Source organism: Chionomys nivalis, chromosome 19 (genome assembly GCF_950005125.1).
Source record: "Chionomys nivalis chromosome 19, mChiNiv1.1, whole genome shotgun sequence".
In the NCBI taxonomy this organism is placed as follows: Eukaryota; Metazoa; Chordata; class Mammalia; order Rodentia; family Cricetidae; genus Chionomys; species Chionomys nivalis.
In genome coordinates, this window is record NC_080104.1 from 54,116,430 (window position 1) to 54,133,860 (window position 17,431).

Here is a 17,431-nt window from a genome sequence, read left to right on the forward strand (position 1 = left end):
GTGATCCTGCAACATTTCTCCTTTTAGTCTAGATAAACAGGAAAGGTTTTAACTCTAACACAGTAAAACTATTCACAATAATGAAGCTATTTCTGCCAAGCTTTCCACAATGTCCAGCTTGGTTGTGTTTGGCAGTCTTAGGATTAAAAATATTTCTGAGTTCAGAGTTCTGTAAAATGTGTTGTGCCGCGCACCACGCCCCTGTGTCTGCGTTCTGTGTGCTGGCACCCAGTTACCGAGCTTCGGGCAAGGGGGCTGGAGGTTAAAATACACAGACACACACAGACAGAGAGACAGCGACACGGGTCATCCTTGAATTCCCCAAGAATGCCCCCTTTATTGTGTTCAGGGGCAGATTATATAGAGATAGCCATGCCCCAGCCAAACCCACCAGAAACCACTCTCCTGCCATCAGGAACTCCTGAAGGTCTCGTGCTCAGAGCAGCTGTAGGCCCTTAGATCAGGGGAGAACAAGTTGTTTACAAGAAATTCAGGATCTGGGGTCTCACTGCTCCCAACAGTGTTGGTCTCTTGTGAACTCCTGACAGTTTGTAATCTGAAGCTGATCTTCAGGTGATGTTTATCAGCTTAGTGGTGTTATCACAATCCAGGTGGGCTTGTTGTTTCAGGGCCCCATCCTCTTCTTGGAGACCTCAAAGGTCACTGCTAGGAACGGCCATGGTTCACTGCAGAAAACGTAAACATTTCAAATGCCATATTCAGCAGATCTCTGAAAGGTTAGAGGACCATCATCTATTAAGTCTATCCATCCTACACAAATTTAGTTTCTAGTTACCGCCTTCAGACTCTAGCCCTCAAATGTGTACAGAAAGCTAGATGGTTTATTTCTAGAATTAGTACTATATGACCACTAATATCGTGATGGAAAGGTTACATGTAATCTTATTTAAAGAGTCAAATGAAAACCACAGGATTATGGGATTAGTAGCGATAGAATAGTCTGTTTACAGATGTCCCATACCAGGTGGCTCTTCTACTATGAGACAGAGATTTTGGATTTTCCTTTAACAAGCATGTGTGATTTGAGAGAGAGAGAGAGAGAGAGAGAGAGAGAGAGAGAGAGAGAGAGAGAGAGAGAGAGAGAGAGAGAGAGAGAGAGAGAGAGAGAGAGAGAGAGAGAGAGAGAGAGAGAGAGAGAGCCATGCTATAGCCACAAAGTCAGCATTAATTAATTGAACTGGGAACACATAAGGACCATTTCCCACTTCTGTCTGTAGAGGGCAGCAGACACAAGCATTTGGGACGATTTACAAACGTCTACCCTATTGGGTGATACCATCAGGCTGAGTTACTCTTTTTCTTGGGACATTTTTTCTCGATGATCTGTCCTTTTTCATCAGATGGTTCACTTGTCCAGTGGTCTTTAGATTTTTTAATTGGATGCTTTTGTTCTTCTGGAAAGATAGAAACAAAACCCTGCCCCAACCCTAACTCTAGGGTATTTCCTCTTTTGGCAGGTCATATCTTTCTTAGGGCCAAACTTTTTTTTTCTTTTTCTTTTTCTTTTTTTTGGGGGGGGGGACAACAGAATAAAAATTCCTTCAATTAAAAAAATCATTTGAAATTTTGACACTAAATATACCCCAGTATATGTGGATAAATATATTCTTATATTCCCCTTTCTCTTTATGTAAAATTTCAAGGATAAAATCTGTTTTTAGATCACGAGGGACATTCACTATGTGAATTGCACTATTTTGCAAGTAGCTTTAAATAGAAATCATTGCAATTCTTCTGTGCTGCCTTCTCCTCCCAGGTTTTAGTATTAGACTGTGTACCTGCCAAGTGCTGGGATTGAAAGTGTGAGCCACCTCCTGGCTATTGATGCCATATAGTTATTCCTAAAGGGTTAATCCTAGGTTAATTTGGTTCTCCAGCCCCCCTTTTTTGGTGTTAGGGGTAAAATTCCAAGTTTTTTTTTTTTAATTTATTTATTTATTAAAGATTTCTTCCTAAATTCCAAGTTTTTTGAATATGTAATCTATCATTCTTGTTGATTTGTTCTGAATTTGCTCCCTGGCAAATTTTATTTTTATTTATTCTTTCACCATAGAATATTATATTTATTATACATGATATAAATATCCTTTTAACATGATATAAAACTTAACAGTGATAACAAATATATTAAAACATAATTGCCTGGTATATTAATGCTTTTAAAATGACATTGAGAATGTGAAACATGTTTTCACTATAGTGACTTTTTTTAATTTTTTTATTCATTTTCCATACTAACCACAGTTCCCCTTTCCTCTCTTCATCCCTCCCCCCACCTCCACCCAACCCACCCCAACCATTCCTCAGAAAGGATAAGGCCTCCCATGGGGCGTCAACAAAGCCCAACAAGTTCAGTTGAGGCAAGACCAAGACCTCCTTCCATGCAACAGAGCTGAGTAAGGCATCCCACCATAGGAATGGGCTCCAAAAAGCCAGCTCGTGCACCAGGGATAGATCCTGGTCCCACTTCCCTGGCAAATCTGTGGTGGTCCTGATAGGATGCAGGGGGTTATTTCGGTTTCCTTGATTCTGTTGAGATTTCTTTGTATCCAAATACGTGGTGAATTTTGCAGCAAGTTTCAAGAGCTGCTGAGAAGGTATATTGTTTCATATTTGGGTTAAGTGTTTTGTAAATATCTGGTAGGTTCAATTGTTTGATGACCTCATTCATCTCCGGCATTTCTCTTTTTTGCTTTTTGTCTGCATAACCTGTCTATTGGCAAGAGCAGGATACTGACGTCATCAGCTGTCAGTGTGTGAGGGTCAATAAGTGATTTAGGCTGTTGTAGTTTTTCTTTTATGAACTTGCATGCTCTTGTGTTCAGTGCATACTTAAGAACTGCAAAAATCCTCTCGGATATTTCCTTTGATGAGTGTGTAGTGTCATTTCCCATATCTTCTCATTAGTTTTGCTTTGAAATCTATTTTGCCAGATATTATAATGGCTAAACTAGCTTGTTTCGTAGGTCCATTTGCTTGAAATAACTTTTTCCATTCCTTTACCCTATGTCTGTCCTTGCTGTAACAGTGTGTTTACTGGATGCAGCTGAAGAATGAGACCTGTTTTTTAGTGCGTGTCCTTTTATTGGTGAAATGTGACCATTGGTGTTGAACATTATCAACGAGCAGTTTGTTGATTCCTATTATTTGGTTGTTATGGTGTGGGTTTTCCCTGCTCTTTTGATTTAATGATCTGATATTGTTTATTCCTTGTGTTTTCTTGGGTGTGCTTAACACCTGATGGTAGTTCTCCTTCTAGTCTCTTCTGTAGGGTGGATTTCTAGATAGATACTGCTTAAATTTGGTTTTATCAAGAAATGTCTTTCTTCGTCTATTGTTATTGAAAGTTTTTCTGGGTATAGTAATCTAGGTTGGCATTTGTATTCTCTTAGAGTTTATAGAAGATTCATCCAGGCCCTTCTGGCTTTTAGAGTCTCCATTGAAAACTCAGAAGTTATTCCAATAGGTCTGCCTCTATAGAGTATTTGGTCTTTTTCCCTTGCAGCTTTTAATATTCTTTCTTTGTTCTGTATATTATATTATTATATGCCCTGGGGAAATCACTTTTCTGGTCCAATCTATTTGGTGTTCTGCATCCTTCTTGTACTTTATTAGACACCTCCTCTTTGGGTTTGAGAAATCTTCTACATTTTTGTTGAAAATATTTTCTATGACTTTGACCTGGGTTTCTTCTTCATCTATCCCTATTATTAGTAGACGTGAGCTTTTTATAGTGTCTTAATTACAGTTGTTATTACTATGATGAAACAATATGACCAAAGCAACTTGGGGAAGAAAGGATTTATTCGCCTTATGCTTCCACATCACTGTTCATCACTTAAGGAGGTCAGGACAGGAACTCAAGCAGGGCAGGAACCTGAAGCCAGGAACTGATGCAGAGGCCATGGAGGGGCACTACTTACTGCCTGCTTCTCCTTGTTTTCTCAGTCTGCTTTCTTATAGAAGCCAGGGACACAAGTCCAGGGGTGGCACCACCCACAGTGAACTGGACACTCCTCTATCAACCACTAATTAAGAAAATACCCTACATGCTTGCCTACAGCCTAATCTTATGGAATAATTCTCAATTGAGGCTCTCTCCTCTCTGACAATTCTAACTTTTGCCAAGTTGACATAAAAGTAACCAGTACACATAGTGTTCCAGATTTCCTGAATGTTTTATGCCTGAATTTTTTAAAGAGCTAACATTTTCCCCTACCAATATATTATTTTTTCTATCTTCTCTTCAATGCCTGAGATTCTCTCTTCTATCTCTTGTATTCTGGTGGTGTACTTGCTGGTTTTGTGTGTCAACTTGACACAAGCTAGAGTCACCAGAGTGGAAGGGGGCTCAGCTGTTTTCAAGCCTCTTTCTTGTGCATTGGCTGTATTGCCTACTTTAGTAGAATTTCTAGTCCCTAGTGGAGACATATTGCCCTGGCTGTTATTGATTGTGCTTTTATGCTGGTATCTAGGTATCTGAGTTTGAGACGATTGTAATTCTTGATAATAATATCTGCTCTTGTCTTTGGTGAGTGTTTTGTCCCTTAGTTCCCGTTGTTCTCTCTGGTTCTTAGGAAAGTGTGGTGTCTGTGGGGTGCCAGGTAAGGAGTGCTTCTGAGATCCTGCCAGGTGTGGCCGTTACACATCTGGGTAGAATGTTTTTCTAGGTTTTGGGAGACGACAGAAGGGAGTGAGCTAGAAGGGGAGCTGGGGAGGTCCACAGGGAGGAGGAAGGCAGGGTGTGCCGTCAGGATCTACGTAGTCTTCTGGGAATGAGGGTAGAGATGAAGGAGAAACTAGAACAGTTGGTCTGCTACAGAGCTGGGAATGGGGGATTCGACTTGGAACAGAGGAGGAAGAATGAAGATTGCCTACCTGATTCACTGGCCTTTGTGGCTGGCAGGATTCTTGAGAAAGCCCCCAGATTCGGTGCCTGAGACAAAGGGATGGGGTAGTGAGGAAGGCAGCAAGACCCACTAGAGATAGGGTCAAACAGGAAGGGGGGGCATGGCAGGTGATATGCTACAGAACTGGTGGGGGAGACTAGTGGAGTGGATTTGGAGAAGAGGGAGGGTGAAGATCATCAGATGCTTCCCTGGTAGTGAGCTTTCATGGAATGCTGAAGGGCGATCGGCTCCTCCCACATGCGTTGAAGCTCTAGCTGGCTCATATCTGTTGGGCTAGACCATCGACATCTATGAAAATGAGACAAGGCCAGTGGCATGGTGTGGGTAAAGAGGTACCAGATCTTCGACATAAAATTCAAACATGAATCTCTATTTCCAGGCAAATGTCTTTTCTCCCACTCATGAGCTTATCTCTTTGTCCAATGGTTACAAACTATGCCTGCTTAAATCTAGCTCACTGAACTAACTTCTGAATATTTCCCCAGATATGGTGGCCTGTGTTGTGCCTTCTGAGTGTGTAAAGCAATGTGGTGTTGACATTGGCTGCACCAACTATGCCTACCCAATGTTGGTGCTGAAGCTGATGCCCATGGGTAAGTAAAAACCTGGGCTCACAAAGCCTCAGATGCTTGGTCTGTATATGAGCTTAGAAAGAGTCGTGATAAAATTCTCAATAATTATGACTTTACTTCCATTAACTCAGCCCTGTTCATCAATATTTCTTGGGCACCTTTTACATGCTGCCAACTGTCTGCTGAGCCTAGACATTTCAGTATTGGAGCAGATGTTTCCTGGTAGAAGAATCTTGACTCTTTAGGCTCAAGACTCTTTGAAGAAAATTAAGAAGATCTCAACTTTCTTTTTGCTAATGCAAAGCATTGCTTAACCACAAACATATATATCCAGAAGAATCAGGGTTAATTATGGGCCAGTAACACTCAGACATTAGATCTCAATATATTTAATTTACAATCGCTTATTGAATGTATTATGTCCCAGACACAAACTTTGGAGTCCAGAAACACTGGTGAAGTTGCAAAAATAAGTTCCCCTACCATTGACAATTAACATTTCAGTTTCCTGATATATCAAATAAGTCATGCACGTGAAGTAAGTAAAGTATTAAGATGCTGAAGATTGATGGTGGTGAATTGAAGCAGATTAAGATAGAGAACTTAGTTGTGACCAGTTGCAAACTTGAGTTAACACTTCCATGGCCCTTTCTCCATCCTGACACACGTGAACATTTTCAGAGTGAAGGAAACATGGCCCACAGATCTGGAACCACTTTCCCCATCCTCTGTCCTAGCAAATGTGGGACCAGAGCGAACTAGAGCATCAGGTCCCTGTAATCATTCCAAATACTTGGTTTTGTCCTCTCCAGAAACGGCAGACTCATTAACTAGATTTTTCCACTAAAGCTTTGTTTAGTCAGGAGATCGCCACAAAGGAAGATGGCATGACAGGGCTTACTCTACTCTAACACTAGTTTCCAGTAGCGGGCATCTGAGTTTGCATTGGGAACTGAATTCCCCACTGTGTGATAATGAGGAGAGGATTATGTAGGAAGTGCCCCACGATTTCTATCTTGTGTGTATTTGGATATCTGCTCAAATACTCAATGTTCCAGACAAACCCATTGTCTTGAAGTGACTCCCTATTTTTTAGCCTGGCACACAAAGAAAAGGATACACAGCCACTAACCAGAGCTTTACCTCTCCTGACCCAAGGACTTCGAGGCCTGATGCTGTCAGTCATGGTGGCCTCCCTCATGAGCTCTCTGACCTCCATCTTCAACAGCTCCAGCACCCTCTTCACCGTGGACCTCTACACCAAGATGAGGAAGAAGGCGTCTGAGAGAGAGCTCCTGATAGCCGGACGGTGAGGGAACCTGGTCTCGGCCTAGGACTCCCCTCAGGAAGGGCAGACAGAGTGGTGAACTAGAGTGTGCATATCCTTGACTTCAGGAAAATAATCATCATTCTACAGTGGGAGAAGGAACACTAGGGACAATTTAATTCTCTTTACACATACAAAATTTGAGGTTGTTTGAATGAGATGATTACTTTTTCATTTTTTAAGGGCTTCAGTGATTTTTTTGTTTTGTTTTGACTTTTTTCTCACAATCCCCTCCAACCACATCTTCACAAATCACCGTCTTCTCTTCATGCTTCATCTGAAGATTCACTCAAGTCTACCATGTGCAAGGGACAATAGATTAAGTTACTATTACAAATGAGAGCACCAACTTCATGTTCATGAAGGATTAGATGTTAGAAAGGGACAGACTTGGGGAAGAGACTACTTCTAGAAGTTACTTAGAGGGTACGTCCACCAAACAATCCCTAAGCAGTCTGAGAGTCCAAAAGACACATGAAATAAAAACAAACAGCCAGGGAGAATAGTTAAGAAAGACCCTATTTTCCTCTTCATTGCTATCAAGTAGACCCAACACTGTCACAGCATTTTGTTGAGTTTAAAGTACAACATGCTTACAGAGGACACGGATAACACAGTTATACAGTTCAGTGGTGTGTCTCAAAAGGAGCAACGTGTAGTTACTGCACATGTTAGAATTAGTCACTAATATTAATACACATGATATAATAACAATAATAATTATGATCGCCCAGAACTCCACTCAGTTCCTGTATATCCAAAGTTAATCACTATACCATCTAATGCTATTAATTGAGTCTTCCTGCTTTAGATTATCAAAAATACAGTAAATCGGCATACGTTTCATGATAGATGGTGTCTTTGGCTCAACATATTTTATGGCATGCAGCCATGTTTCCAGGTGTATTTTCTTCCAGCTCCCTGCTGTATGGAATTCAGTATCTTAAAACCTCGGCATTCATCTGCTCTACTGTTCATGGCCATGTGGCTCTGGTTTAACTTTCCATGTGATTATGACTTATTTTGACTTAGAGAAAATAGATTGGTAAAATAGGTGGTAAGGTAAAAGCGCAGTAATTTCCCTTTTACAGTTACCAATATTGAATAATATACATAGAGCATGTTTTTTCATTAATGAAAACAAGTCATCATTTACCTGTGGAGCACCACTTCAAGTCCATCTCTGAACTCCTCAGCTAGTTAGAAGAGAAACTGGAATAATCCTATCCTTCTTCCTTATGTGAGACCTGCCTGCTCTCCATGGTTTCTCACTGTGGTTTGGGGCTAGAACACTCGCACAAAATACTGAGAAGACCAGTCTCGGAAGGGCACTGCCCGCTTTCTTGTGAAGTTGGTATCAAGGGAAACTTACCACCTTACATATTTCTCCTTGCTTTTGACAGTAGCAATAGCTTTAATAAACTAAACACTTGGAGATGGAAACCTGGAGGACCTCACTTGTCCCCGAGATTAACTGGAGAAAGGCTGTCTGAGAAGAAAATGGAAAGCCATAGTTTGGTTTCTTTGTTTGTTTTTCCGGGCTGATTTTCAGGATACGGTGGTCCCCCTAGTCAATACATCATCTCGGAGGCAAATCCTTTTTAAGTCTCAATGACAAAGTAATATCTGTTTCATCTTTATTATCAAATGACAATCTCCCAAAATACAAATGTGGAAAAATACACACTACAAAAATGCTTGCTTCAGGTAAGCAAGCTATGCCTCTGTAGGGCAGATAGATAAACACAGCTGCAGCAGGTGAATCAGAATCAGAATAAATTTTATAAAAAGAATCTAAAAACAGTAGGGGGAGGAGACAAAAGTAAATCAGAGTGAAAAGATGGCAGGGACCTAAGGCCAGGAAGTGTCCCTGTGGAGTGGCACTTGAGTGAAGTCTTGAAGCTGCAGCAGGGGAGTCCGTGGCTATGTGGGACAGGAACAGTGAGAACATCATGCAAGTCATGCATGTGGCAGCTTTGTAGCAAGGAATAAGGCTGTCCCCAGGGAGAAAGTGAGAAAACAAGATGAACACAGCTTACCAAGGTATCCAGAAGCCAGGTCATGCTGGACCACTCAAGTGTGTGACGGAAAGCAATCAAAGTGGATTGGGAAGCATCTGGTTTCTTTCTTATGGAAACTCACTCAGTTTTCTCTAAGAAAAAGATAAAATGGATTCTACTTTATTATACAAATAACTGCCAGTTAACAAAACTACTACAGTATTAATTTCTGAGATGTATGCATTGTATTAAGGAAGATTAACTACTGCTGACATCCGACTTACTAGGAAGCGCTAAGTTTACCTGAAGCCTTACGGCAGGTTTAGGTAAGAATTGTCGACAGTGAACCAACAGACGGTTAGCACAGCGTGGGCTCCTATCAGTTCAGGAAACATGGTTTTATTTTGAGCATGAATGGATGGCACAAGGATAAATTTAAAAACTCAGCAAATATACGTATGGTGCTGTTGTTTAATGTCTGAATTATTTTTTATAGGCTGTTTGTCACCGTGTTAATTGTCACCAGCATCCTGTGGGTCCCCATAGTAGAAGTATCTCAAGGTGGACAGCTGATCCATTATACAGAGTCCATCTCTAGCTACCTGGGGCCTCCTATTGCAGCCATCTTTGTGCTCGCCATCTTCTGTAAAAGAGTCAATGAACAAGTAAGTGGGAAACGGGGAGGTTTTCCCTGCAGGGGGGGAAACATTTGTTTCTCTCACTGCTGCCACACGCTGTGTTCTTGCTATTCCGCGTGTACACTCAAGGCCTGTCTGTCTCTACTGTCGTCACCATGTCTGATCCTCACTAAAGAGTGATTTGCCACCTTGTGCGCAGCGCCGTGCAGGAGGACGGTTTAGGAGAAGGGCTGTCCGTGTCCCATCAGGACTCTAACATAGTGGTCGGAAGCAAATAACTCCACTCTGTCCAGTGAGGATGATAATAGTGCCCCCTTTATAGGAGTGGTTATGAGAACCAAAGCAGATAGCAGGGTAAACACTTTTGGAAAAGCTAGTAAAAATTAAAATGCGCTCTCTGTTACTGTGGTGAGAATAGCTGATCTGCTAACGTCTATGTCTCATTCCTTAGGGGTTTCTAGCTGTTCACTATATTATGTGATTTTCAGGCAAGTGACAGATTCCTACCACTTAGTGTCTAGTGCTTGCTCAGCTCTTCAAATTGTGTAGCATGAATATCATGATTCTCTTTCTTCTACAAAATAAAGCACAAGCTTTTATTCTACATATAAAAGACAACTTAGAAAATTTTCATTTTGGGTCAGTGTTGACAGTAGAGTCCTGTGGTTGGACAGTCAACACTGTGATGGTATTTTAAGACCACAGAGAACAACTTCCCGCTGATAGTTTGTGTTTGTAATCTTCCCAGTTTGTTGGTTCCTGCCTAAGAACACAGTAGTAATTAATTATGACTTATCTGAATGAGCATCTCATCTTTCCTAAGCACTCTTGGATGTGTTCTTGTTTTGTTTTTAACAGGGAGCATTCTGGGGTCTGATGGCTGGACTCTTATTGGGCCTTATCCGTATGATCGCAGAGTTTTCTTACGGGACAGGGAGTTGCCTGGTCGCCAGTAACTGTCCCACGATCATCTGTGGAGTGCACTATCTGTACTATGCCATCATTCTCTTCTTTGTGTCTATGGTGGTTGCCCTGGGAGTTTCTTTCTTAACAAAACCCATCCCTGATGTACACGTGAGTGTCGCACAAACTGGTATCATTTGCTTTCCATATTTGCATAATGGCAACCTCAGCCAATGCCAGGCTAATGGGATTGGTGAACTATTAGATTTAGGAGGAACCTAAAAGATAATCAATTGGCTTTCAACTGAACAAATTGATCATTTATGTGTGAAGCAACAGTATATTGCTAAGAGGCTAAGACACAGGCATACATTTTTAAGGCCAGTGAGATGTCTCCACAGGGAAAGGGACTTTCTGAGCAAGCCCAGCAACAAACTGAGTTCAATCTCTGGGACCCACATAGAAGTAGAAGGAGGGGACTGAGTCAGAAAATCCTCCTCCAGCTGCAATGCTTGCCCTTGCATATACCCACAAACACATTGCACACAAATAATAAAAACAGTGAGCATTCTATTTCAAAAGCTTCATGATACTGTTGGAGAACGTGTCTATGACGTTGTTATACACACTGGGAAGAGAATAGTCCCTCCTGTCCTGTAGATGGAGAAAGACCTCACAGCAGACCTGTCCATCTGGCCTCTCTGGGTTTGAGCAGAAACTCAGATCCATTATGAATGTCTATGTAGATATGTTTTCCAAAAGCAGAGTAACAGTGGTCAAGAAAAGGCAAAATGGAACAATGAGGTACATTTTTGTCTTTCAAGCTGACAAAAATGCTGCTTGCCACTACTAATATAAAATGTTGGTAAAGATTTAGTAAAATTTCAGCATCCAAAATTATTGGTAAGTGTGGCAATTGATGCTGGGTAAGAACACAAGTGGGCGTTCTTTATTAAACTCTAATTCTCACAATTCAGGAGTTATTAATCTTGGGCCCAGGAGCTTGTAGGGAAAACATATGAATCAAGGTTTTCCCTGCAAATGTTATTGATTATGAAAATGGAAAAGTTGAAGTACAACCCAAATTGCCATTTCTAAGAAAATGACTCTATAATAATAGTGTGCCAAATGTTCTGTAGGTGTTTAAAGCAGTTTGTATTACTTGAGAATGTCTATAAAGTTATTCAGTGAGAAAAAACACATACAAAATCATATGGGATCTTATAATATCACTTGTGGAATATAAATAGTTTGTGTGTATGTGTCTACATGTAGACAAAAACATACAGAAAGACAACTGAAATTTTCAGCACTATTATCCCTGGGACACTAACAGACACTGTGAGGGGCAAGCAAATATTTATCATTTTGCATTTTATGTAATAAACATTATTAGTATACAAATATATGTTGTATTTTATATATTATATTTTATATTGTAAGTATATTATATATTATAGTTATTGTGTTATAATTTTGTTTTTATAAATATAAATATTTTTACACATTTCTATTGATTACTTGGGAATTTCACATAATGTACCTTGTTGGCACTCACTTCCCAGTCCTCCCAGGTCCACCCCGAACATTTGTGACCTTTCTGAACTCAAAAGAAGAAGAAAAAAAATGAAAATTCCATTTTATGTTGCCCATATACTCACTGGAGCATGGTCAAATTCTCAGTGTCCAGCTCTTTAAAGTAAACTGAGTCTTTCCCTAACCCCAACCCCTCCAGAAGCCATCAACTGTGAATAGCTACACTTCAGCATCTTCATCATAATTTTAAGATTTCTCTTCCATGACTTTCTAGTCTAGACTGTTTATTTCTTTGCAGAGTGGGAGTAGGGGAGAGAGGCTGTCATTATATATATTCATGTATTATGTGTTATATTTACACGCTAATGAAGTATGTGTATTTATATTTTAATATATTACACATAATTATACTAATATTTATTACAAATAGTATATAGTATATGCATTACTAATATAATATTCCTTATTACTACCATTTTATACATTATATAACTTTTTATGTGTTTTTATTCATCACTCAATCTTAAGGCAATCTTGTTTGCATTTTTTAAGGAGGGCAGTAGATGGTGTGTGGTGGGGAAAGTCACTGCCAAGGGTTGTGAAATTACTTTGCCAATATATGTCAACAGAATTGATGACTAAATATGTATTCTGAGTATTGGCTATTGACTGAACATGTCATACTTTCCAAACCAATAAACATAGTGTTCATTTCCTTACTGCTAACATAATAATCATAATTTATTATTAATTTTTAATGATGGCGCACCAGCACCTGGGAGGGGGAGGCAGGAAGGTCAGAAGTTCAAGGATATCCTCAGCTACATAGCAAGTACAAGGTCAATCTGGGCTACCTGAGAAATCATGTAACAACAACAACAAAATTAAATGCGAAACCAACATGTAACCAGGCTGCAAACAACAATGAAGAGACTAGTAACAGTTAGACAATAAGGACAGTGAAATAGCGAGGACGTTACTGTTCCCAGTTAAACAATGAAGTTACAATGGAAAGAACAGAAGGACAACGAAATAACAATAAAATTACTATGATCAGCTAGACAATAAAGACAATAACAATGAAGTTAATATTGACAGACAATAAGGACAATGAAATAACAATGATGTCACCATTCACAGTAGACGATAAGGCAATGAGTGAAGGCAGGTGTAACTTAGGCTAGGTTAATCTACTTTTCTGAAAGTATAAAACCCAAAGTGTTTTAGAAATTTTAAATTTTTAAATATTTCCCAAAGAGTTAAAAACAGAAATGAGTTTAAATGGTTTGTGTGTTTTGGGGAGCATGATAGGACTGGATATTGTAATATTTATTACAATCCATAATACTCTTTTGTGCAGTCTGATTTTTTTTTTTTTTAGTTATATAAAACCGAGACTGCTGTTCATTTTCACAAACATGTGCATTTTGCTAATGCTCTCTGTGGTCTCCTCTCAGCTGTATCGCCTGTGCTGGACTCTCCGGAACAGTGAAGAGGAAAGAATCGATTTAGATGCAGAGGAGAGAAGGGAGGAAGATACTGATGACAGGAAAGAAGACGGTAATGACTCACCTAGTATTGGTTTTCATAGTGTGGCTTACTGGGGATTTCGATATATATGTTTTTATCTTCTTTTTTATTTTATCTTTTTAAAAAAGAAAACAAACTATCATTTTTCATTTTACATACCAATCCCAGTTCCCACTCCCTCCCCTCCTCCCATTTTTCCCCCTATCCCCTTAAACCACCCCCATCCACTCCTCAGAGAGGGTAAGGCACATTGCTTAGGGGAAGGTCTAAGGCCCTCCCTACCATATCTAGACTGAGCAAGGTATCCATCCAAAGAGAACGGGTTCTCAAAAAGCCAGTACAAGCAGTAGGGATAAATCCTGGTGCCACAGCCGGTGGCCCCGCAGTCTGTCCCAGCCATGCAACTGTCAGTCACATTCAGAGGGCTTAGTTTGGTCCTATGATGATTCCTTCCCTGTCTGGCTGGGGTCAGTGAGCTCCCATTAGCTCAGGTAAACTGTTTCAGTGGGTGTTCCCATCATGGTCTTGACCCCTTTGCTCATATTCTCACTCCTCCCACTCTACAACTGGACTTTGGGAGCTCAGGCCAGTGCTCTGATGTGGGTCTATGCCTCTGTTTCCATCAGTTGCTGGATGAAGGGTCTATGGTGATATTTAAGATAATCATCAATCTGACTACAGGGCGAGGCCAGTTCAAGCACCCTCTCCTCTATTGTTTAAGATCTTAGCTTGGGTCATCTTTGTGGATTCCTGGGAATTTCTCTAGTGCCAGATTTCTTGCTAGCCCCATAATGGTTCCCTCAGTCAAAATATCTCTCTCCTTGCTCTCATCTCTGTCCTTCCTCCATCTCCACTATCCAGTTCCCACTAGTTCTCCTCCATCCTCCTCTCCTCCTCTTTCCCCTCCTCTTTCCTTTCTGCCCTTCCTTCTTCCCCCACCCCCAAGCTCCCAGTTTTGACAGGTGATCTTGTCTATTTCTCCTTTCCAAGTCGATCTACATATGTTTTTCTTAGGGTTCACCTTGTTACTTAACTTCTTTAGGATCATGGATTATAGGCTCATTATTCTTTGCTTTACAGCTAGTATTCACTTTTGAGTGAGTGCATACCATGTTCATCTTTCTGGGTCTGGGTTACCTCATTCAGGATCAGTTTTTTTTTTTTTTTTTTTTTTTTTTTTTAAGTTCCATCCATTTGCGTGCAAATTTCAAGATCTCATTATTTTTTACCACTGAGTAGTACTCCATTGTGTAAAGGTGCCACGTTTTCTTTATCCATTCATTGATTGAGGGGTATCTAGGTTGTAGCTTGTAGCTTGCAGGGTATGATGGATGGGGTGGGGGTGTTGGAGCAGCCTACCTGTAGGAAGTTTGCCTGCCGGCTGGCTAGAAAAACTAAGCTCAATATATCCTTTCAATTAAAGTGTAATTATATCACTTTCCCCTTCTCTTTGCTCCCTCTTGCTCCTCAATCCCTCTTCCTCCACTCCTCCCAACAGTTATAGTCTCTTTTTCTTTAAATAATATGTTATATATGTGTGTGTGCATGCATGCATGCGTGTGCATGTATTCAGAAATGCATGAATATAGCCTGATGAATCTATTTCTGTTATGTGTATATGGTATCAGAGCTGACCACTTTGGGCTTCACAAGAAGTTAAGGGGCTCATTTCTAGGAGAGGTTAATTCTCCCGTTCTTGGCAGTCATTTGTTGCCTGTAGTTCTTTGCCTAGGAGTAGAACATGTTGAGATTTTTTCCCCTTACATGTTAGTAAGTCTATTAATATTGGCATCATTCTTGTCTCGTTTATACAGCTTGTGCTGGCTGGTTTTATGTCAACTTGACACAAGCTAGAGTTATCTGAAAGGAGGAACCTCAATTGAGAAAATGCCTCCATAAGATTCAGCTGTAAGGCATTTTCTTAATTAGTGATTAACTCGGGAGGGTACAGCCCTGGTGGTGTGGTGCCATCCCTGGGCTGGTGGTCCTGGGTTCTGTAAGAAAGCAGGCTGAGCAAGCCATGTGGAGTAAGCCAGTGAGCAGCTCCCCTCCATGGCCTCTGCATCCGCTCCTGCCTCCAGGCTCCTGCCCTGCTTGAGTTCCTGCCCTGACTTCCTCCAGTGATGAACTGTTACCTGAAGTATAATGAAATACAAACTCTCTCCTCCCCAGCTTGCCTTTTGGCCACTCTGTTTCATCACAGCAATAGGAATCTGTGAGATGCAGCCATTTCTGTGAAAGAATGTTTCACAGCAGATTTTCTGGAATTCTGGCTCTTACAATCTTTGTTACCCTTCTTCCAAGATGCTTCCTGAGCCACAGATGCTGGAACTAAGATATAAATGTATTCACTGGAGCGTGGCTTGACCTTGGCATTGCGTCAGGTTGAGCTTTTCTGTAATGACTTCATATACTGTGGAGATAAGCTTCTTTGATGACAGATGACACCTATACCTAATCTGGTTTCTTCAGTTATCAATTCTTAAGAAGTTTTTGTTTTTATAACAAACTAAGTATTTAAATCCCACACTGGTATAATAAGGAAGATACCTTGATAGATATGAAATACATCCACCGACTCACCTGCATGTGCATCCTTCTGTCCGTTCATGGTACTTACTACCCGCCAGATGCTGAGATGACATTCAGTTACATGTGACTGTGTCTTCACATCTTTTGATCAAGTATCTACCTTCAACCTCATTTCTTAGTATTCTCCCCAGTAAAGCCACAGCAGGAAGGATGCCTCGGCTCTCTTCACACACCAAGATCCTAGGATAGTGTCACAAAGATATTTTCATGAAGCAAATTATTGGAATTTTTTTCAACAATTGTGAAAACAAGTATTGTAATATAGTTTTACTTTTTAAAGTGATCTTAAGATAACGTCTTCTTTTAAGTTGTTTATCAACTCTATAGTATTTGAATGGTTCTCTAAATGGTCTTTTCTTTTTTTAATTTCAAAAACCCATTGTATATTGAGATTAAATAAGCCTCTGTGGTATTGCATGCAAATCTCTCCCCTTGTTACCCCCATTTAGTCACTTTTTTTTTCATTTAGTCACTTTTTAAACTAACTTTTGGGGGGTACATTTCAACCTTTATATAGTCAAATTTATAAATATTTTCTCAGTATTCTTCTGGCTCTTATAAAAATTGTGATCACTGTTTACAGACATCTCTACAGCCTTGAACAGATGTTCAGCTCATATTTGGTGATGGTTTATTTTCCTTTCTTTGTTCCAGATCAAACGGAGAAACCTCGTGGATGTCTCAAGAAGACTTATGATTTATTCTGTGGTTTGCAAAAAACAGAGCCCAAGCTAAGCAAAGAAGAAGAAGAAGTCCTGAAAAAGAAACTCACAGACACCTCAGAGGAGCCCTTCTGGAGGAACGTCATGAACACCAATGCCATCGTCCTCCTGGCGGTGGCCGTTTTTTTCTATGGCTATTTTGGCTGAGCTCTACTTCACCCTCAACATTGGTTAAGCAGCGATCACTTTGTGTATTCTCATCCTACAGCTTGTTATCTTGCAAAGGGACAGCAGCAGCTGGTAGTTTTACCTAGTAATGTTGTGTCAGAATTGATTTTTTTGTCCACCATCCATGTAAATAAAATAGTTTATGATTTACAAAACTACTAAAGTGACTTCATGTAAGTATGTGAAGTAGTAAGAGAACCAAACTAACCTATAAAGACAGTGATTGAAGGCCTGTCCTTGGGGACATTGACAAAAAAGCAGTGTGGAGATTTTTCTGGGTTTGGTGGCAGTGGATGCTGTAAATGTTGATTGGGCTGCAGACCATGGGAGAACATGCCTTTGTAAAATTCCATTGAACTGTACAGTTAAGGCAAATGAATTCCAATGTTTGTATTATTTCTATAAAACTCCACTGTTTATATTGTTTCAATAAAATAAGAAAAGAAATAACACAAACAACACAACAACTTCAACAAAAAAAAATAAGTTTTGTTTTTTTTTTTCCCCCAGCA

The 17,431-nt window shown here is 40.2% G+C and overlaps 1 protein-coding gene and 1 long non-coding RNA gene across 4 annotated transcripts in view; one reads left to right on the forward strand and one right to left on the reverse strand.

The window, feature by feature from the left end:
• LOC130890635 (solute carrier family 5 member 4A) overlaps nucleotides 1–17,217 on the forward strand; it is a 39,031-nt gene extending 21,814 nt beyond the window's left edge. Inside the window, exons 10-15 of one of the 2 annotated variants that reach the window (XM_057794834.1) lie at nucleotides 5,417–5,524; nucleotides 6,662–6,812; nucleotides 9,327–9,495; nucleotides 10,327–10,542; nucleotides 13,365–13,467; nucleotides 16,684–17,217. In XM_057794834.1, the coding sequence (XP_057650817.1) occupies nucleotides 5,417–5,524; nucleotides 6,662–6,812; nucleotides 9,327–9,495; nucleotides 10,327–10,542; nucleotides 13,365–13,467; nucleotides 16,684–16,898 (962 nt within the window). In that variant the 3' untranslated portion in view covers nucleotides 16,899–17,217. Of the gene's footprint in view, nucleotides 1–5,416; nucleotides 5,525–6,661; nucleotides 6,813–9,326; nucleotides 9,496–10,326; nucleotides 10,543–13,364; nucleotides 13,483–16,683 lie in introns of both variants that reach the window. The other variant, XM_057794836.1, reaches the window with a different exon arrangement.
• On the reverse strand, nucleotides 433–8,972 carry LOC130862346 (uncharacterized). Of its 2 annotated transcripts, XR_009055632.1 has the most exons (4): nucleotides 8,870–8,972; nucleotides 6,636–6,758; nucleotides 4,900–5,219; nucleotides 433–686 (listed from the first exon to the last, which is right to left on the reverse strand). It is a non-coding gene; the product is annotated as an uncharacterized LOC130862346 (long non-coding RNA). The 2 variants fall into 2 exon arrangements; XR_009055631.1 differs by lacking the exon at nucleotides 8,870–8,972 and having other exon boundaries at nucleotides 6,647–6,877.
• Nucleotides 17,218–17,431: the final 214 nt, after the last annotated feature.